Below are 22,416 nucleotides of genomic sequence, written 5' to 3'. Positions count from 1 at the left end.
CAAAGGTACAGAGGTAGAAGAAATCGCAGTGTGTTAGACAGTACTCCTTTGCCTGGAGCTTAGAGTTCAAGGAGAGGATGGGGCCAGGGTGGGGGTTGGAGGTTTTGCAGCCTTCCGCTGGCTGCCTCGAGGTTCTTAAGAGGTGAAATAGATAAAAAAACGCAGCCACAGTGGCTTGGGTTACCGTAAACTGGTGTTAATCTCACATTTGGAATCCTGTAGCGTCTGCAAGGCTTGTTAGTCTAGTGTTTAAGGGAATGCTACAGATTTCTAGGTCAGGACTCAGATATACGTTATTAATGCCTGTTTCAGTTCTAACCTCATACCAGCCAAACCTTGCAAAAGCTAGGGTAGAAAGAGATTGTTCAGGAAGTCATAGGAATATGAGCTGTACTTTGCTTAAACTTCCATGTTGTGTTCTGTTACCATCCTTCTATAATATTTATTTCAATCCTTGTATAATATTTACTTCAGAGCCTCCTTTTCATTTACTTAATAAGATCTAGAAGAAGGAACCTCACTAGGCATTGTTCTGAGTATACAGAGTTTACAGTGCTTCCTATACCTTCATTAGATTGAGTAGAGCCTGGCCAATATTAAGTCCTCAGTAGATAAACTGATGAATGAATGGAAGATTTAACTTTTAAATGGTAAAGAGGAGCCATTCCATTCATACTCCACCTTAAAGCTCAAGTTTAGGTTATTATTTTTTTTTTTTTTTTTAATTTTCATTTATTTATTTATTTTTTTTGGCTGTGCTGGGTCTTCGGTTCGTGCGAGGGCTTTCTCTAGTTGCGGCAAGTGGGGGCCACTCTTCGTCGCGGTGCGGGGACCGCTCTTCATCGCGGTGCGTGGGCCTTTCACTATCGCGGCCCCTCCCGTTGCGGGGCACAGGCTCCAGACGCGCAGGCTCAGTAGTTGTGGCTCACGGGCCCAGCCGCTCCGTGGCATGTGGGATCTTCCCAGACCAGGGCTCGAACCCATGTCCCCTGCATTAGCAGGCAGATTCTCAACCACTGCGCCACCAGGGAAGCCCTAGGTTATTATTTTTAACGAGTGTATGATTTTAAAATTTCATGCTTTTGTGTACTAAGCTTTTACACTATATTACTTAATTCTAGCTTTGAACGATGTGGTGAAAGAGTTTATTTCCATGGGAAGTTTGGTGGCACTGATTGCTACAAGCCAGTCTCAACATTCTCTACATCCTTTACTTGTTTCTGCTCAAGGAATTCACATATTTCAGTGTGTCCAGCATATTCAACCTCCCGACCAGGTAACATACTACTTGTGAAGATTATTGAAATATGTCCCTTTTTTTTTTTTTTTGGCTGTGCTGCGTGTTATGCAGGATCTTAGTTTCCCAACCAGGGATTGAACCCATGCCCCCTGCAGTGGAAGTGTGTAATCTTAACCACTGGACCGCCAGGGAATTCCCGTATGTCACTTTTTATATAAATTACATATTTTTCAATTTTATTCATGATTTATAGCTTTAAAGTAATGCTTATGTTAGTGATCTTAAGGGTACTAAAAATCAACCTTCAGTGAATGTTTTGCTATTAGATGCACAATTTTCATTTGTAACCATCTGAAATATTACTGGGTGCTTTCCAAGGAAATGTCTTTTTAAAAAACAGCATTTCTTTTTTTTTTTTATTATTAAGTTTTCTTTTTTATTCCATTTAAAAAGAAACAAAAACCCTAAAAATTCTGAACTGCTTCATTTCGCATTGGTAACATCTGTAAATACACTATGGAAATTAGAATTTTTTTTCCGCTTTAGTGAGATATAATTGACAAGTAAAATTATATATATTTAAAGTGTACAACACGATGATTTGCTGTACGTGTACACTGTGAAATCTTTACCACAATCAAGTTAATTAACACATCCATCACCTCACATATTTACCTTTTTTTAAGCATTTCTTCTTTTAAAAATTTGACTGACTAAACTTTTTTTTTTTTTTTTTTTACCAGCACTAATATTCTGTACCCACTATGACTCTGGCACCCATTTCCAACATGTGGGGTTTTTTTCCCCACACCATCAAGCAATTTTTGGACACCAAGTGGGTGTCCTATAATTCAGCTCAATTCTGACACTACCCAGAGATAGCATCAGATTCCACAGGTTAAGGCCTCAGTTCCACAAGACAGACCTCCAATTCAGATGCCAATGTTACCTGTGCTTCTGACTGGTGATAAGTCAGAGGTTCCCACTCTTCCCTCTTTGGGTTCAATTAATTTGCTAGAACAACTCACAGAACTTGGGAAACTGGTTTACTCACTAGATTACCAGTTTCTTACAAAGAATATTAAAGGGTACAAATCAACAGTCAGATGAAAAGATACATAGGATGAAGTCTGAAACAAAGGAGCTTCTGTCCTTGTGGAGTTTGGGGCCTGGCCCGGTGGCACGTGGAAGTGTTCTGGTTCTCCAACCTGGGAGCTCTCCAATCCCGTCCTTTTGGGTTTTTCTGGAAGCTTTGTTACACAGGCATGACTGATTAAAACACTGGCCCTTGTCATCGATTCAGCCTCTCCCCTCCCTGGAAATCAGGGGGGTGGGACTGAAAGTTTCAATCCTCTAGTCAAGGTTGGTTCCCCTGGCAGCCAGCGCCCATACTTAGGTGCTTTCCAAAAGTCCCCTCATTAACGTAAACTCAGGTGTGGCTAAAAGGGGTTTGTTATTAATGTCAAGACACCTTTATCACTCTTATCATTAGGGCATTTTAAGGGTTTTAGGAGATCTGTGCCAGAAGCAAGACAAAGACCAAATATATACAAGCACACACAGCCTGTCACCTCCTCTGGGGACTTCAGTCCTGACGGCTTTAGTGGCAGCACGCTCAAAAAGAATGTTCTGGGACAGGCAAGCATATTTTAACTTCTTGTTTAAAATTCTTACGTCTACTCTAAATATTCAGACCCTGTGCTAATTAAAACAGTTACTGAAGAATAAAAATACACCTGTTATTCAGCATAACAGAATGGTAGTGGTATTGGTCATTGAATGTGTTTTTAGAATTATGTTTTATAGGAATAACAACAACCCTTAAAGGAACCAAAATAAAAATCTTACTGGAGAACAAAAGAGCAATCATTTATGAATGTGATTTTTTTTTTTTTACAACTTTATTAAGGTGTAATTGAAGACAACATACTCACTATTTAAAGTGTACAGTTTGATGGGTTTTGATGGGTTTTAACATATATATATATATATATATATATATATATATATATATATATACCATGAAACCATCACCACAATTAAAGTAGCAAACATTTCCATCCCTCCCATGTGTTTCCTACTGCCCCTTTGCAATCATCCCTCCCCCACTCCATCTGCAAGCAAACACCAATCTGCTTTCTGTCCCTGTAGATTATGGCAACCTGATATTTCTCAAATACATGTACAAAAATTTGCACTTAAGTAAAATTATAAATTTGAATTTTTTGTTTTTTTCTTTAGGATCAAAGATGTGAAATTCTTTATAATGTAATAAAAAATAAACTAGACTGTGATATGAACAAGTTCACTGATCTTGATCTGCAGTGTATAGCAAAAGAAACTGAAGGGTTTGTGGCTAGAGATTTTACAGTGCTTATGGATCGAGCCATACATTCTTGTCTCTCTCATCAGAGTATATCCACCAGGGAAGGTAAGTTTTACTGTTAAAACCAAAATTTGGACCCTTCTTTCCGTCGTGGAGAAGTGTAATTGTAGCAAGGTAAGAATTAAATATATTCCATTTTAGTATTCAAATAAGCAGCTATTTGAGTAGAAAATTGGCATTTCCAGCTAAATTGATGGCATTTATTTTGAGTTAAGATTGGCTAAGTGAAATCAGACGGAGAAAGACAAATAACATATGATTTCACTCATATGTGGAACATAAAAAAAAACAAAAAAATACATGAACAAAGCAAACTAAACAAACACGTAGATAAAAAGAACAGAGTGGTGGTTACTAGAGTGGAAGGGGTAAGGGAGGGGAAAATGGGTAAGAGAGGTCAACTGTATGATGGCATGTTTTGAAAATTCATATACAAATAGGGCTACCAAAAGAAGTTTTGTTTATTTTTAAACAGAATTAGTTTTAACAACATCGGACTTGCGAAAGGCTCTCCGAGGATTTATTCCTGTGTCTCTGCGAAATGTCAACCTGCATAACCCTAGGGACCTGGGCTGGGATAAGATTGGCGGATTACACGAAGTTCGGCAGATACTTGTGGACACTATCCAGTTACCAGCCAAGGTACTTAAAAAACAACCAAACCAAGCACTACCAACTGCCAGAAGAACCACTGAATCATCCATCGGTTCTGGCTGTTTATGTTGGCTTGCCCAGCTTCCATTTGGTCCAACAAGTATTTATTGTTACCAAATAAATGTCCAGTCCTATTTTTGGGACTCTAACAGATTTTTAAAGTATCTGATGTATTCCTTGCCCAGAAAGAAAGCTGAGGTGTTATTTATAGTAAACACATTTTGATGTGAATTTCAGAGTTCTTGTGTTTTTCTTGAATCACCCAGGTTGTACTAAAGCAAATGAACTGTCAGCTAGGGTTGAGCAGAAACAGATAGGAATAAACTGGGAGGTGGGAGAGTCATTTAGATCCACAGAGCTGATGGATTAAGCCAGATTTCTAGACTCTGGGTGCCAGTCTAGAACGGCAGAGTTAGCAGGCAGCATAGACCAGGCAGACAGCAGGATAAAGGGGGCAGTTGTAGATTGTTCTTTAGAAGATCAAAAGTAGAATCTAGGAGGGTGGTGTGTTTGAATCAGAAACCTAAGACAAAAGGATCTTTGCATGAGATCAGGGGCCCATCCAAAGAGATAAAGAAATGGGTAAGGATCTCAGTTACATGTAAGGACCTCAGTTACAGACAGTCCTGGGACCTGTCTGGTGGGGCCTGGGACATACTGAGTGCAGCCCAGGACTGGGGGTTAAAGCCTGTTTGGGAGAACAGGGACGTGGGAAGTACTTGCCTGCGGATCATGACCCCAAATGCTGGGTCTGGGCACCAAACATCAGTATCCAGATACATCCCGGGCCAGGTACGTGAGGCCATCTGCGTAAGTGCTGACTTTGGGGCTTCTTTCAGATTAGAATGGAGGTTGAAATTTTGTCAGCACGTGGGACTAAATAGGTGTACTTAATAGAGGAGACTAGGAGATTGCTGACAGTAGCCTGATGTTTGGCTCACCTGTTCAAAAAGTTTTCTTGCTGAGAAGCTGGTGATTTAGAAGATAATTTAGAAGCAGTCAGTTACTTGTTCAGCATTGAGACTCTTGGGAGATTTTACTGTTGATTATAATTACACATGCTTCTCTATTATTTATTTTCTTTCTTTGATTGAATATATTTGAATATACATAGCTGTCATAACTTGCCACATGAACCATACAAGTGGAAGGCAGTATACTTGTTAAAAGATTGGGTTTCATTTTCTTAATGTAGTACTATTATAATGTTTGGGGAAAAAAAAAAAACAGGAAAAAATGGAAAGAAGTTCTGATGCATTTATATGCTTTTTATGTGGAATGTATTCCATGGTCCAGTTGGGAAAAATCTGTGGTAGTTCCTTTGAGTTCATTTATTATTCTGAGTAGGAATGTTTTTTCTATCATTGTACTGTCATAAAGATGGCCGTTGTTACCACCCAAGTACTTTTTTCTATACATTGATCTTTGGCCACTGCTTAGTCATTTGTTTTAGAGTTGAGCTCTTTGTCATATTTTTGTTTCTTTCAGTACCCAGAATTATTTGCAAACTTGCCCATACGACAAAGGACAGGAGTGCTGTTGTATGGTCCTCCTGGAACAGGAAAAACCTTACTAGCTGGAGTAATTGCACGAGAGAGTGGAATGAATTTTATTAGTGTCAAGGTATGTTTGGCATTTATCTTTTTTCTCTTCTTTTTTTCTTTTTTTTTAATTGAGGGGAAATTTACATAATTAACTATTTTAAACTGTACAGTTCAGTGGCATTTAGTGCATTCACAATGCTGTGTAGCCAGCACCTCTCTCTAGTTGCAAAACTTTTTCAGCCCATTCTCCTTCCCCCAGCCCCTGGCAACCACTAATCTGCTTTCTGTCTCTATGGATTTGTCTGTTCTAGCTATTTCATATAAAAGAAATCATGCAATATGTCACCTTTTGTGTCTGGCTTCTTTCACTTAGCATGATGTTTTCAGGTTTCATCCAAGTTGTAGCATGCCTCAATAGTTCAGTACTTTTTATGGCGGGATGATATTCAGTCTTTTTTAAGGTGGTGTGGATATGCCACAGTTTGTTTATCCATTCATCATTGGTGGACATTTGGGTTGTTCCCATTTTTTGGCTATTATGAATAACGCTGCTATAAACATTTGTGTATAAATTTCTTTGTGGACATATGTTTTCATTTCTCTGGAATACTTATATACCCAGGAGTGTAATTTCTGGGTCATATGGTAATTCTGTGTGTAAGTTTTTGAGGACCGCACCATTTTACATTCCTACCAGCAGTGTGTGAGTGAGTATACCTATTTCTCCATATCCTCGCCAACACCATTTATGTTTCTTGATAGCGGGTTAATCTCATATTTGGAAAACTAGTAGGAGCAGTGATCCATCTATTAGTTGAACTGTGTGGGAAATTGAATAATGAGGCATCTCTCTTTTGTAGGGCTTATTATGTTCTTGCTTAAGGCAGATCTTCATGCATTATAAAATAGAATTATGCCTAAATAATCAGATAAAAGAACAAACTTGAAGGGGGAAGAAAACCTAGAAGACTAGGGGCTGGAGACCACACTAAGGCAGGAAGCTGGGGTTTTTATTTGTTGGCTATATTTCACCCTTGCTGTGTCACACCAAGTTAAATTTTTTCAGATATAGGGTGAGTATGGTCATTAAAGGACATGCTAGCAGATCATTTTGGGTAATGCTTCACACTCCACCCCTGGTGTGTCATTATGGTCTGGGATGTGCTGTCTTAATTTGTACAGCTTCAGCACCCCAGCAATATTTGTTTGCCAAAGAGTGATTACATTTCAAGGCAAAGGAATCATGCAGATTTCCCCCTACCATCCGGAAGTAGAGTGTTTCTATGAAACATTACTGTAAACTGAAATGGTAGAAAACAAAGAAGCAATTGGACACATCTTGCTAATGGATGAACAAAATAAATCGAGATAAAGCGCAGATGCTCCCAGACACAGTTCAAAACTATGATGGCTCAATGCTGAGATGCTGAGTGTAGTTCCCTAGGAAGAAGCTTGGTGGCGCCACTGTTGCTGCTGGGGTATGTTCTGCCTCTCCAGCGGCTCACAGCGGGGCAAACACTGAATGCTTTTCGCTTTTCACCCTTTTTCATAAACGTGAACATTTTCTTTGGATTTCTTTGTTAGTGAAAACAGTTACTAATGTAGGTCTTTCATAAAAGTGAAGTAGTGTAAAGCAAACTTCAAAAAGTGAGTGAAACCTGTAAACTTATTCAAAATTGATTTATAATCTGGAAGCTGGTTTATTAATTTGCAGTTGGGTTATGCCTACCCTCTTTTTATCACATGAGTTTTTCTGAGCTGGTTATGTGGGTATCCTGGCATTGATGGAGAGCTATAACTTTTAAATTTTCCTATCTTCTTTTTTTGGAATTTGGAATAACTATGACCATATTCTTCTTTTTTACTTGTCACCAGAATGTAGTTTCACTTTTTTTTTTTTTATCTAGATGGCTGAGTATTAGAAATTCTTTATTTTGGTCACATATCCTGATCAGTTTTTGGTCTTTTCAAGGTAATGATTTTTCATTGGAGATCACTTTAGGGCCTATTCAGTTTTTTAAAATATCCCAATTTAAGGAAGGACTGTCCTCATTATTGATATTGTTATATGTAGTAAAGTTTGTTTTGAAAGTTTTGTCAGTTGACTTTTAGGAAAAATGATATATTCTTCAACTTCTGAGCAAATAAATTGGTTTCAGTTACTGAAGATGCTAATTAAAGTAATTCATGTCTCATTACATATTTTTTGGAGTCTCCAAAGATTTGAGATAAATGGAACATTTTCCCTTTTTAAACCATTCATTACCTTACTAAACAAATAATTATTCAGTACTTATTATGTAGCAGGCACTGTTTTTGGCACTGGGGGTTCAGTAATGAACAAAACTGCCTTTTCGGAGCTTATATTCTACTAGTGGAGGGAGACAATAAACAGACACATTCAGTGTATAATATACTGTCAGGTGGTGGTAGGTACTAGGTAGGAAAACAGTCAAGGGAAGGAGGTGTAAAGTAACTGGAGTGGGTCATAGATGGGTTTGTCAGGCAAGGCCTTTCTGAGGATGTGGCGTTTTGTCAGAGATCTAAATAAAATGAAGCAATGAGCCATGAGACTATCTGGGGACAAATGTTCTAAGCAAAGGAAACACCAAGTATAGAACTTGTGGTATGATATTTAGTCCAGCCGCATTAATTTTTTAAATGTAGTTCAGAGAAATCCATTAATTATATTAAAATTTTTCTACTATTGCATTTAGACTTAGTCATGAACAAAAATTATATTTTGTTTTTAGATAGTTTTGAATTAATTCTAATTTAATTTTATTTTACCTAATAGGGACCAGAGTTACTCAGCAAATATATTGGAGCAAGTGAACAAGCTGTACGGGATATTTTTAGTAGGTTAGTTACCAGTGAATGTTTTTTTTAAGTAACTGACTCTGTGGTTATTTATCAGTCAATGCTTTTTGGTCTTCACTTGTTTTTATGAAAAACTGATGTTTGAAACCTGTGATTTATATGGGTTATTAATAAACTGAAGAACAAAAATTCACTGTTTTACCAAATACCACTTAAATATAAAACATTTTTGATATTAAGTTTTGGAAATTATTTGGTTTTATATTTACAATAGAAATATTTCTGAAATGCTGAAAGTGGAATCATAAGTGGTTATTCAAGGATTCTCAAAGTATATGAAGCACATAATTACCCCAATTTATCTCTTTTATAAATTAAGATTCCATGTGGCCAATGTAATTAAAATAGAGTATAATTATTACTGCATTTATATAAAAATACATATGAATACAGAAGCTAATATTTAAGAGTAAAAAAATTATTTAAATGTGATGGGATTACAGGAAGCTTCTAAATGAAAGAGCTACTTTGTTCCATTCCACTAAAATTTTATTATAAAATATGCAATTAGGAGAATATATATAATGTACATATATATTTTAAAGGATAATAAAATGAACTCTTGTATTACTACCACCCAATTTAAGAAAAGAATATTACCAGAAAAGCCTATTACAGGTAAAGACAGTCAACCACATATTGACAAAAGGTTCAATTTACCAGAAATATATTACAATTATAAAATTATTTGTATCTAATACTGTAACTTCAAAATATTTAAGGCAAAAATTTATAGAACTCCAAGGAGAAATTGACAGATCCACCTTCATAGGAGAAGATTTTAACACAGTTCTCAGTAATTAGTTAGTGAAAAAATAGTAAAAATTTAGAAGATTTAAACAACATATTCAGCAAGGTTGATGTAAGCATATTTAGAACATGTACCCAACAACTGGAGAATACACATTCTTTTCAAGCACACCTGGAACATTTTTGAAAATTGGCCATATGTCAGGCCATACATAGCGATTGCAATGTTTCAAAGAAATATAATATCACACAGACTCCATTTTCTGAAAACACAAGTTAAAATAATCAAAAAAAGGATAAGCCCCCCCATACATTTAGATATTTTTTAAAAACTAAATAAATCATAAGTGAAAGAAGAGATCTAATGGAAAATAATGAGCACTAATAAGGAAAATGCTGTTTATTAAAATTGTGAGATACTGCAAAACTTATTTCAAGGAAAATATATAGCTTTTAATTTTTAGAAAAGAAAAAGACTGAAAGTTAATCACTAGGTATCCATCTCATGAAATTAGAAAAATACAGATATAAATGAAAATAAATAAAGAGGGAAATAATAAAGAACAAAAATTAGTGAAATAGAAAACAATTCAGTAGAGAAGTTCACAAACCCAAATATGTTTTGTAAACCTGGTACAATTGATCTCCAGCAAGACTGATCAAGAAGAAAGCAAGCATGAATAAACAACATTAGGGATAAGGGGGAGGAGGGCAAGACTAAAGATATACCAGAAATGTAAAAGATAATAAAGGAATATTGTGAAATAATATTATAAACTTTATGCCAGTATATTTGAAACTTGGGTAACATAGACAAAATATATTTGACCAAAGTCAAGCAAAGAAGAAACAAAATCTGAATAGTCTTGTTAAGGTAGGAAAAAAATGGGTCGCTAGTTAAAAATCCTTGCATAAATCAAACATCAGATCTAGTTGGTTTTTTAAGAGAGTTTTGCCAAACATTCAAGGCACAGGTAATCCAGTGTGTTGTTGGCCCCAGATTTATCTTACTTGCCATGTATTTACTAAGATATTTGTTGGTTTTTTTCCGTCACCATGACAGATATTTTGTATTAGGGGCGATTCTTTAGACATCTAGTCCATCCTTTGACCCCAGAGATGGAACTTATGTTACCTTCTTTTTAATTAAAACAAAATTAATTAATAAACTAATAAAACTATATGTCAAAGTTCAAGTTAGAAAAAAATGTAATATATATAACTAAAATATATTTTATAGAGAGGCTTACAAAATAAAAATACTAAGCTCGCCAAAATGTAATGGACAAAAGACATGAAGAGACATTGCACAAAAGAAGTGCAGGTGGCCAATAAGCATATTAAAAAGAGTTTACTTGTAATAATAATCAAAGAAGCATTTCACTCATTGAGTAAGACTGGTTTTTGTTTTAGTCTTTGTCCAGAAGGCATGTGTCTTCCCTGACCTCTCTAAGACCCGGTTTACTGAAAACAAGGATAATTACATATGCCTTGCCTTCCTTAAGGGTTTGTTGTGAAGAATTAAATAAATAAATATATATATGTGTGTATGTGTATACAGATATAGATATATATATGAAATTACTTTGCAAACTCTGAAGCCCTATTCAGATAGGAAATACTGTTTGTTTCCCCAGAGCGCAGGCTGCAAAGCCCTGCATCCTTTTCTTTGACGAATTTGAATCTATTGCACCTCGACGAGGCCACGATAATACAGGAGTTACAGATCGTGTAGTTAACCAGTTGCTGACTCAGTTGGATGGAGTAGAAGGCTTACAGGGTAATAATTGTAAATACAGAAATATCGTCTTCTAACAAAATTTCACCAGGATTTAGTAAAGGATTTTTATTCCCCCCCTCCCCAGGTGTTTATGTATTGGCTGCCACTAGTCGCCCTGACTTGATTGACCCTGCCCTGCTCAGGCCTGGCCGACTAGATAAATGTGTATACTGTCCTCCTCCTGATCAGGTGACAATTTCATATTTTGAGTCCAAAATCCAACAAATGCTATGCTCTTTCCTTGTGAACTTTACTTCTGCCAGGTAATAGAAGTTGTCCTTAGAAGACCAGCTTTCGACAAAGGCCTTAGTCACTGCTTTCTTACAGCATGAAAAGATTCTGAATTAGATGCAAAGCCTTTTTTTGGCCCAGCCATTCCATGCAAGTCTGAAAACTTTATACTCTTTCAGTGTTGGCCAATTGGAAAAACAAGAAGGAAAACAAGTATTGCATGTCCATGTTCCCTGTGTTCAAAGATCACACACCTCATTATCCTGACAAAAGACTGATACTGAATCAAGCATAGGACTAGGAAGCATCTATGCATGTTACATAGAGATATGACTTTTTCCTAGTCCTATGTCGATGGAGCTCTTGTTCCCAAATTTAGAAATGAATGACTGAGTAAAAGAAGAAATAGACAAATGAATAGTCAAAGGTATAAAATATCTATATATCACATGTAGCAGTTATTTTAATTTTCCTTTCAAAACACTTTCTTGACTCATTTGCCCAAATCTAGAAAATAAGCACTGTCTGAATAAGAAATGATTTACACTGAATAGTTAAGAATGTTGATTTTCATTCATTTTCCTCCCTGTGTTCCTTCTGTTAGGGAAAAAGTTCCAAGGAAGATAGATGTAGCCTAGTGGTACATTCCTCAACTTATTTGTAAAGCTTATAAGATATATGAAGTGAATTTATAAGAAAAATCCTAAGATACACAGTTTAAAATAACATATTCAATTTTATTTGTTAAATCAATTAGTTTTTCTCCCTTCAGGTGTCACGTCTTGAAATTTTAAACGTTCTCAGTGACTCTCTACCTCTGGCAGATGATGTGGACCTTCAGAACGTGGCATCAGTAACCAACTCCTTTACGGGAGCTGATCTGAAAGCTTTACTTTACAATGCCCAGTTAGAGGCCTTACATGGAAGGCTGCTATCCTGTGGGCTGCAGGTGAGTTATATGAGGAGATCGTTACTATGGCGTCTTATGAGCGATACGAGCAGTTCAGTGTCAAAATTTCAACCTTAAAAAAAATTCCTATTTTTTAACAACTTTAGTTAACTGTATAGAAATTTACCTTTAGTCAAGCGTACCATAATTGGAATGTTGGCTTTGCAGAGAATTTGTAATTATATGAAGAGTTTGGTGTCTGTTTCTTTAACATTACCTTGCTATTGGCAAAATATGTTGGTGTGTGGAAGGATATTCTTTGAATTGAGATAAGAATTATATTGAGATTTTAAATTCGTTTTTTACTTTTAAAAAAGATCATCAGATAGTTATTTTGAAACTCAGGTTGTCCCAGATATGGCCAGTAGGAGCCCCTTTTGGATGGCTTCTGTGTCCTTTTGATATGTCCTCATCATCCTTTGATCACTTACTTACTTCCCTATACAACAAGATGTTCTAGGTTTATCTTATACTCTCTGTACTCCAGCCCTAGAATCAGTTTTTTTCTCTAAGTATAATATTTTAATTTTGGCAGAAAATAATTTGATCTCTGCCACATTATGGACTTTACCATATATTTTCTGGGAAGGCTTTTCAACTATATACTCCCCTCTCCTACATTTTGTTGGAGATTCTTGCAGGGATTAAATTTAGATACTACCAAGTTTTTGCTATTTATTTTGGCAAGCCATTGAAGTTTTTTTTCTGCTAATGAAAGGGGAAAAAAGGTGTTTACAAGTAAACTACTCTCTAATGATGAATCAACCATGTTATAGAGTGCTTATCATTTCAGAGTAGAAAAATATGAATTGAAAGAGACATGAAAGTAAAATCGAGGTCTGAGTCCTAGCTTTGTTAGTTTTGGGGGAAATGGTTGGCAAGTTATCTACAGATTCCGTTTGGTCTTTCCTTATTTTAATAGTTAAAATTTTGTGATGTGACTCAGAACCATTAGAGAATCAATAAGAGCTTTTGTAAAAAAATGCCTCAAGTTTCCTTGTACTGGTCTATTAGAATGCTGTCTCTATGTGGTTTATTTTTGAATTGTGGATTATTTAGAGCTTTACAACTGGTTGTCCTTTTGTGTGTTTTAGGATGGCAGTTCCAGCTCTGATAGTGACCTGAGTCTGTCTTCAATGGTTTTTCTTAACCACAGCAGTGGCTCTGATGATTCAGCTGGAGATGGAGAATGTGGCTTAGAGCAGTCCCTTGTTTCTCTAGAGATGTCTGAGGTGCTTCCAGATGAATCAAAATTCAATATGTACCGACTCTACTTTGGAAGCTCTTATGAATCGGAACTTGGAAACGGAACCTCTTCTGATTTGGTACCTTGTGCAGTCACTGTACAATTCTGAAATAGACAGCTGTATGTTGTTGTAATTTATGTCCTAACTAGCCCCACATGCTCTTTCTGGTTGGTTTGTCCTTCAGTAAAACAGTCTTTTCTTACACTAATCATTTTCATTCCATGTTAAGACAGAGCTGGCAGTAAGGGGAGCCGAAGTAGCCAGTGGTTGTGATTACCCTTTGGTTTCTTTCAGGTTTTTCTTCCTTCATTAGTGGCTTTAAAACATCTTTAGTAGCAGATTCATTTTGTATTAAACTTAAATTCTATTATTGTAGAACAGTTGAGGATAATGAGAAATTTGGTACAATAATGTCAAAAATTCTAACAACCAAATGTTATCTATTGGTAATACTTCTGGTGGAAAAATATAAGCACAGTGAAAAAGTTATTAGTAGTAGTAGTGTTTCAACAAGGAAAATGTTTAGATTAAATTTGGGCAATATCATTGTTTTTCTAAATTAAAATAGCATTTGACACATATCTCAAAAAATTAACAGTGGTTCACTGTTGCTTTATTGGTTAACATAACATTTTTACAAATATTTAGTAATTTTGGGATAAATTTCCTTTATTAGGTTTTAAAAAATATAAACATAACCCATTTTTATTCTCAATAATAGTAAGCTGTTTTAATTCTAGTCTTTGTTTTCTGTTTCTTAAATGTAGAAATGTCCCAGAACCTTAGTTTAGTATATACCCTATCATTAGGGCATTTGTGGTGGATTTAATAACAAAGCATTATAAAAACCTTGTATGATGGCAGTTTTCACTCTGTGGTGGTTCAACAACATAGGTATAGATGAACCTTTATAGAATATGAACGTATTTTAAACTTGCTTAATTTCAGTTACGTAAAATGTAAGCTTACCCATGTTAAAGTTTTATTGCTTAAAGTTCATAATTCTATCTTTGATAAATACATAATTTTTTTCTCCTTTGCTCTTTTTCCCTCCCTTCCTTCTCTCATTATTATGCCGAACAACGCAGAGCTCACAATGCCTGTCAGCACCAAGCTCCATGACTCGGGATTTTCCTGGAGTTCCTGGGAAAGATCAGTCTTCACAACCCCCAGTCTTCAGAACAGCCTCACAAGAGGGTTATCAAGAGCTCACACAGGAACAAAGAGATCAACTGAGGGCAGATATCAGTATTATCAAAGGCAGATACCAAAGCCACATTGGAGTATGGCTTTTTCCTCTTCATTATAATTGTAAAACTTTTTAAAAATTGTTTTTCCTTTTTGATATGTATTTTTTTGATTGGTAAATGAGCTCTATAAACAAGGGACTGAAACACATCGATCAGTCAAATGATTATGTGCTAACAATTTTTAGTAATCTTATGAGAAAGGGAATGTATAGTCTAAGAAAACTGGCAAAAAGAAATAACACTTGGACTTCCTTTTTCATCACATCTCTAAGTTAACTTTTTGTCTTTTTTTTTTATTTAAGGAGGATGATGCCCTTAACCAGCCAGGCCCCATCAGAACCAGTCTGGCTATTAGTCAGGCACATTTAATGACTGCGCTCAGTCACACAAGGCCATCCATCAGTGAAGATGACTGGAAGAACTTTACTGAGCTGTAAGTAAAAGATTCTGATTCAGAAGTATAGATATTATTGCAGGTGATAGTTATTCAAACGTTTAAAATTCTTTTAAAATCACAAATAATATTTTGAATATTTAAAAGCAATTCAAAACATTTGCTTAGTAGCCATGCGTTTAAATACCCAAAAACTTGAGGAATATAAAAGTCAAAAATGAATTTTCATTATAAATAATTCAAATGTAATCAAATGAATTGGTTAATGACTTGGTTTAATTTTAAAAGCATCAAAGAAAAAAAAAGGAAAATCAAAAGCCCAAAATGATTCCACTATACAGTTTCCAAAAATTATGAAAATACAACTGTTGTTTTGTTTTCAAAATAATTTGTTTTATTAATCTCATTAATAATTAAAGAACATTTAAATACATTCACATTTATTCACTTGTAGACCATGTTTAATATACATTTGAATTTATAGGCTTGCATTTGTCTCACTAGTAACTTTGGAGTCTGAGACCCATAGACTGGGAACCATTCTAGGTCAATGATTCAACTTAATTCAAGAAATGACTACAGTTAACAATACTGTAGTATATATTTGCAAGTTACTAAGAGAATAGATCTTAAAAATTCTTTTCACAAGAAAAAAAAATGTAACTGAGGTGATGATGGATGATATCTATACTTATTGTGGTAATTCTTTCACAATATATACATCTATCAAATCACTATGTTGTACACCTAAAACTAATACAACCTTATACGTCAATTATATCTCAATTTAAAGAAAGTTAAAAATGGGAAGAAAAAGAAATGTATTCCTGGTCTTTAGAAGTTGCAACTTGTTGAATTTTGCTACACTCTGGGGTATGCATGCACATATGTGTACATGCATGTGTACATTGAAAGGGTAGAAAAATTTTCCCTTCCCTTCTGGGTTCTTTGGTTGGTCTAATAATTAAATTGACATAAGATGGATTAACAGGAGAAAAACTAATTTTGTACATTCAGGATCTGCATAAAAATAGTAGACTAAAGTCAGTCAGGCAGTTGAGGCTTATATACTGTCCTGAGCTAAGGACAGAGATAAGGGCCTGGACTTCAAAGGGGAGGAGGGCAATTCACAGGAAAATGGGAAGAACAGGTGTTTGGTAATCAGACGTTTGTCCTGTCATGCAGATAAGTCTTTTGAGATTAAAAAAGTTATCTCTGTTAATAGCTCTTTCTGGTGCAGGTCCTGTATCTAAATTCTTTTAGGCAGTTAAGGGAGAGGTAAAAAGCTTTTCTCAAGTCTGCTGGGTCTTGATTCCCTTTAAGTCAAAATAATCCACATGGCAGTTTGGGGTGGAAACTAGAATAATTCAGGATCCAGTCTAATTTACAGGTAGAAATCCAAACGTCAAAGACAATTAACAGCACTAGAATCTGATATCCACAAAGGTGTATTACTGAAACATGATTTCTCTCTCTACAATGACCCCCATTTCTAACAAAGATAACCACAGTAAGACTAAACTATTTTCAAATTAAGTCTAGTTGCACTAAACTTGGCCTGATTATTTACATAAGTTCGACAAGAATAGTAATTGACCATATAGATGCTTTTAAATCTCCTTTCCTGGAAATTTTCATAAGGAATCTCAGATTGACCTTTTAAAAGCCTCTTGAGACTAGGAAGCCAAGCCAAGGACTTACCATCAGATTTCGCTTGCAATAGCTATGTACTGTTGACCCTTGAACAACATGGACTTGAACTGCGTGGGTCCACTTACACACAGATTTTCAATAAACATGTACTGCAGTACTACACAATCCATGGCTGGTTGAATCTGTGGATGCAGAACTGTGGGTACAGAGGGCTGACTGTAAGTATGCAGATTTTTGACTGTGTGTTAGAGGGTAGAGGGGTGGGGTTGGCACCCCTAACCCCTGTGTTGTTGAAGGGTCAACTGTATTTGGGTTAACTTCTCTTTTAGAGGTCCCCAAAATAGCCTGAAGTCCTTGTACTTGCCGGGAAATGACCTTCCTTACTCACCTGGTAAGGTTACTGGGAACTCTGTAAGCAAGGTACCAGGCTGGTTTTCCAAGGAGGTTTATTGGCTCCATAAAATCAACCTTAGTTCCTTAAAACTGTCTAGTTTGTTTTTCTGTTCTATGCATTCTCAAATATGACATTCCAGTCAAAGCCTTGATGATATAACCAATGTTTCCAATTGTGTCCTGTTACGAGGAGAAAGGATTCTTATTGAACTTATGGAAATAACTGTATCCATGAAAATAAGAACGCTTACTAAGAGTTTCTGAATTCTGGAGGGATCAGGTAGGAGAAAAACACGTTTCATCTTTGTTCACAAAGGTATATTTTACCAAATTACTGATAGCTTAAGAGAAAAGAAAAAGGTTTCCTTAAATCTGGACAAACAAAACATAAGAGAACAATGTTTCAAACAAAGTCATAAAAATTATAATGATCCTCAGTAGTTCATTCAGTCCCATGTAGTTAATTTTTATGGATCTTTTGTTAGCAGTTTTATGAAGCCATCAGTTTCCCCATTAGAGTTCTGCAAATTCTTACCTAATTCAGTGGTATAAATTGAAAATTATCAGAAACCTGTTCTTGTTAGAGTCCTTTCCATGAGTCTCACTGAAGATGAAGCACTTTTGCAGGAACACTTTTACAATAACAGTAAATGACAAAAGACTTAAAAATGGCCATGGTTAAAGATCTGATGAAACTTCATTATAATGCATTTGATAAGGAAATTTGGTTATTTCTATGACACAACATTTTAAGACAACTGGAATTATGGTTGATAATATTACATATCAGATACTTAGGAATTTTATAAAGTTTCTATAAGACATATTAATAACATATCCATATAAATATAACTTCTAGTATTATTTCAGTGTTTCCCATGTAATTTAATATATCAAGTAATCCTAATTTATATCTCTCTTTTTATAAGGGGAGAGAGAGAACAAATCTTTTGAGATGTTCCAGGGGCCCTCTGGAAAATCCCAGAGTTAAAGGTCAAAAAGCCTTATTTAGAATTTGATTTTGGAGAGGTTTGTCAAAAATATTTGGTTTTAAAACATCATACTATCATAGATCACTGTTAAACAATACTATTCACTTAACCAAAGTGACAATTAAAGACTTTGAAGGCAAATACAGAAAGTTACATAGTTGTAAAAAAAACAAACAACAAAAAACATCTTAGAGAAAAGCATTTTCTTAAGCAATCAGACATGAGGCATAGGAAATTATTTTTGTTTTCTAGGCAGACTACTTAAAAAGTAAAGAAAAACCTTTCACAGTCTTATCAATAGCAGACCAATAGTCCAAAAAAATTTTGTCTTGAAAGGGAAGAAAAGTTTTAATATCAGTAGTGTACTTCTATAAAACTAAAACTTATTTTTAGAACACTTATAATAAATTCATTCCATTTTAGCCAGCTTGACAAAGTAAAAGTCTCTCTCTCCAACTTTCCATACCCATTTAGTTTGTCCTTTATTCTCTTTCCCATTCTGAAACAATCAGAATAGAGTTGCATACAGTTGTTTTCCTTATTATTTCTCAGTTTTAATTATATAAATTAGAATTCTTAACACTTAAACCTTAATTTCTAGTGATTGTGAACTCTTACACCAGCATTCTGTAGACTGGCAAATTAATGCATACATTTCATAATTTCTAAAAGAATATACTTTAACAGTACAATTCTTCAGTGTAGAATAGGACACATTTATTTCTACATCTAAGTATATTTAGTTCCTATGTAGTAAGAAGCCAAAAGTAAATAAATGTTCAATGATTAATGTTTCAGTATTTTATTTAGAAATGATCAAGATATCCAAAGAAATTTCATCACTTGCCAAAACTCTAAGGGTATAAGTTACCAAAGAGATTCTGGAAACTATTTAAGTAGACATATCATAAAACTTAATTATTGTTGAGAAGTTCACTTAAGAACTAGTTAAGTTTTAAACAATCATATTTAGATTACTTATGAAAATTTCATGAAACATTAAAACAGCCACCATGGCAAATTTTGTAACAGATATATACTTAAACTAGCTTTTATTTACTGAAAATTATCCCAGATCACATAAACTTGAGAAGAATTTGGATTGGTTTGTATTATGTTTCTGAGAGTTTAGAAATATTAAATTTGATGAGTGCTTTTTTCTTTAACCCAATTAAATAGATCTTTTTACAAATTAATTTTGGCAATATTCATCCAGACATAGAAAAGTATCACATATACATAACATATCCATAGACGTAACATAAACACACAGAGACAAACAGACCCTGTAGCTTCCATCCCAAAATTTTAGCCATGGAAGTTTTTATAGCAGTCTGTTTTTTAAAAGCCTCTTCCCCTAACTCCTTTTCTATCCCAGTCTCAGGTGATTATAGGCAGTATCTTAGCTATCTCCTGGGTGTTTACATTTCAAAGACATAAGATTTACATCTTCAAGGGACAGAGGAAGAATGCAAGTTTTCTCGTAGGAGTTTTTTTTTTCAAGTATAGTTGATTTACAATATTATATTAGCTTTAGGTGTACAACATAGTGATTCAATATTTATAGATTATACTCCATTTAAAATTGCAAAATAATGGCTGTATTTCCCTGTGCTGTACAATCTATCCTTGTTGCTTATTTTATACATAGTAGTTTGTACCTCTTAATCCCCAGCTCCTGCCTTGCTCCTCCCTCCTTCCCTCTATTGACTGGTAACCACTAGTGTGTTCTCTATATCTGTGAGTCCATTTCTGTTTTGTTTCGTACATTCGTTTTATTTTTTAGATTCCAAAATAAGTGATAACAGAGTATTTGTCTTTTCTGACTTATTTCACTGAGCATAGTATTGTCTAGGTCCATCTATTTTGTGGCAAATGGCAGTATTTCATTCTTCTTTAAGGGCTGAGTAGTATTCCACTGTGTATACATACTACATCTTCTTAAGCCAGTTGTTCATTGATGGACATTTAATGTTGCTTCCATACCTTGGCAATTCTAAATAATGCTGCTTTGAACATTAGGATGCATGTATCTTTTTGAATTACTGTTTGTTTTCCTTGGATATACACCCAGGAGTAGAATTGCTGGATCATAAGGTAGTTCTATAATTTTAGTTTTTTGAGGCACCTCCATATTGTTGTTGTTTTTTTAAAAAAATCTTTATTGGAGTATAATTGCTTTACAATGGTGTGTTAGTTTCTGCTGTATAACAAAGTGAATCAGCTATACATATACATATATCCCCATATCTCCTCCCTCTTGTGTTTCCCTCCCTCCCTCCCTATCCGACCCCTCTAGGTGGACATAAAGCACTGAGCTGATCTCCCTGTGCTATGCGGCTGCTTCCCACTAGCTAGCTATTTTACATTTGGTAGTGTATATATGTCCATGCCACTCTCTCACTTCATCCCAGCTTACCCTTCCCCCTCCCCATGTCCTCAAGTCCATTCTCTATGTCTGCGTCTTTATTCCTGTCCTGCCCCTAGGTTCATCAGAACCATTTTTTTTTTAGATTCCATGTATATGTGTTAGCATACGGTATTTGTTTTTCTCTTTCTGACTTACTTCACTCTGTATGACAGACTCTAGGTCCATCCACCTCACTACAAATAACTAAATTTCATTTCTTTTTATGGCTGAGTAATATTCCATTGTATATATGTGCCACATCTTCTTTATCTATTCAACTGTTGATGGACATTTAGGTTGCTTCCATGTCCTGGCTATTGTAAATAGAGCTGCAGTGAACATTGTGGTACATGACTCTTTTAGAATTATGGTTTTCTCAGGGTATATGCCCAGTAGTGGGATTGCTGGGTTGCATACTGTTTTCTATAGTGGTTGCACAAATGTTCATTTATACCAATACTGTAGGACAGTCCCCTTTTCTCCACATCCTTGCCATTATTTGTTATTTATAATCTTTTTGATGATAGCCATTCTGACAGGTGTGAGGTGATATCTCACTGTGGTTTTGATTTGCATTTCTCTGATAATTAGAGATGTTGATCATCTTTTCATGTGTCTGTTGGCCATCTGTATGTCTTTGGAAAAATGTCTATTCAGATCCTCTGCCCATTTTTTTACTCAGGTTGTTTTTTTGATATTGACTTGTATGAACACTTTATATATTTTGGATATTAACCCCTGATGGGTCATATCATTTGCAAATATTTTCTCCCATTCAGTAGGTTCTCTTTGTTTTGCTGATTGTTTCCTTTTCCTAGGAGTTTTTTTTGTTTGTTTTTGCTTTTTAAAAACATTTATTTATTTAGTTAGTTATTTTCGGCTGTGTTGGGTCTTCATTTCCGTGCAAGGGCTTTCTCTAGTTGCTGTGAGTGGGGGCCTCTCTTGTTGCAGAGCACAGGCTCCAGACGCACAGGCTCAGTAGTTGTGGCTCAGGGGCCTAGTTGCTCCGTGGCATGTGGGATCTTCCCAGACCAGGGCTGGAACCCATGTCCCCTGCGTTGGCAGGCAGATTCTCAACCACTGCACCACCAGGGAAGCCCCTTTCTAGGAGTTTTAAGGTATATTTCTTTATTATCAGAAGTCTAGGGTAACTACTATTTAAAATTTCCTATCTATCTTTTTAGAACAGTTCTCTTCTAACATCCTGATCTTTTACAGTATCTGCAAGCATTTTGAGATGAATAGGGGAGGTTTGGGGGTTGGTAAAGTGAGGTGAACTTTTGAATTGTTTCTAGAGCCACAGTTCTGGTTTTGCAGACTCTAATTTGTAAAATAAGGACAGTCTGTTTTATTTCCTCAAAGAACTGGGTTGCAGCCTGAATGCAAGCAAGGGGCTGACCCACCCATACAACTACATGAGGATTTTTAATTATGATGGAAATCAAAAGATTACTATGAGAGCCTACAACATGCTGCCTACAAGAGACCTACTTTAGGGCAAAGGACACACATGGATTGAAAGTAAGGGGATGGAGGAGGATTAGCTCAAGATAGTGAAGTAGAAGGATGTGAGCTCACCCCCTTCCTACGAAAACACCAAAATTCACAACCAACTGGTGAACAACCATTGACAAAAAAACGCTGGAACTTACTGAAAAAGATA

The 22,416-nt window shown here is 35.4% G+C and overlaps 1 protein-coding gene across 4 annotated transcripts in view; it reads left to right on the top strand.

Annotated features, from left to right (window-relative positions):
* The window catches only part of PEX1 (peroxisomal biogenesis factor 1), a 72,361-nt gene that overhangs the window by 34,981 nt on the left and 14,964 nt on the right, over positions 1-22,416 (top strand). For 3 of the 4 annotated variants that reach the window (XM_036864413.1, XM_036864411.1, XM_036864410.1), the window contains 11 exons: positions 1,122-1,276; positions 3,482-3,671; positions 4,102-4,268; positions 5,769-5,903; positions 8,622-8,686; positions 11,092-11,234; positions 11,320-11,423; positions 12,238-12,414; positions 13,509-13,739; positions 14,750-14,944; positions 15,214-15,344. In XM_036864413.1, the coding sequence (XP_036720308.1) occupies positions 1,122-1,276; positions 3,482-3,671; positions 4,102-4,268; positions 5,769-5,903; positions 8,622-8,686; positions 11,092-11,234; positions 11,320-11,423; positions 12,238-12,414; positions 13,509-13,739; positions 14,750-14,944; positions 15,214-15,344 (1,693 nt within the window). Of the gene's footprint in view, positions 1-1,121; positions 1,277-3,481; positions 3,672-4,101; positions 4,269-5,768; positions 5,904-8,621; positions 8,687-11,091; positions 11,235-11,319; positions 11,424-12,237; positions 12,415-13,508; positions 13,781-14,749; positions 14,945-15,213; positions 15,345-22,416 lie in introns of those variants that run through there. The other variant, XM_036864412.1, reaches the window with a different exon arrangement.

The sequence above is a fragment of the Balaenoptera musculus genome, chromosome 9 (assembly GCF_009873245.2).
Source record: "Balaenoptera musculus isolate JJ_BM4_2016_0621 chromosome 9, mBalMus1.pri.v3, whole genome shotgun sequence".
NCBI classification, from domain to species: domain Eukaryota; kingdom Metazoa; phylum Chordata; class Mammalia; order Artiodactyla; family Balaenopteridae; genus Balaenoptera; species Balaenoptera musculus.
Note: the sequence above shows the minus strand (reverse complement) of the source record. Positions and strands in the feature narration are given on the sequence as shown.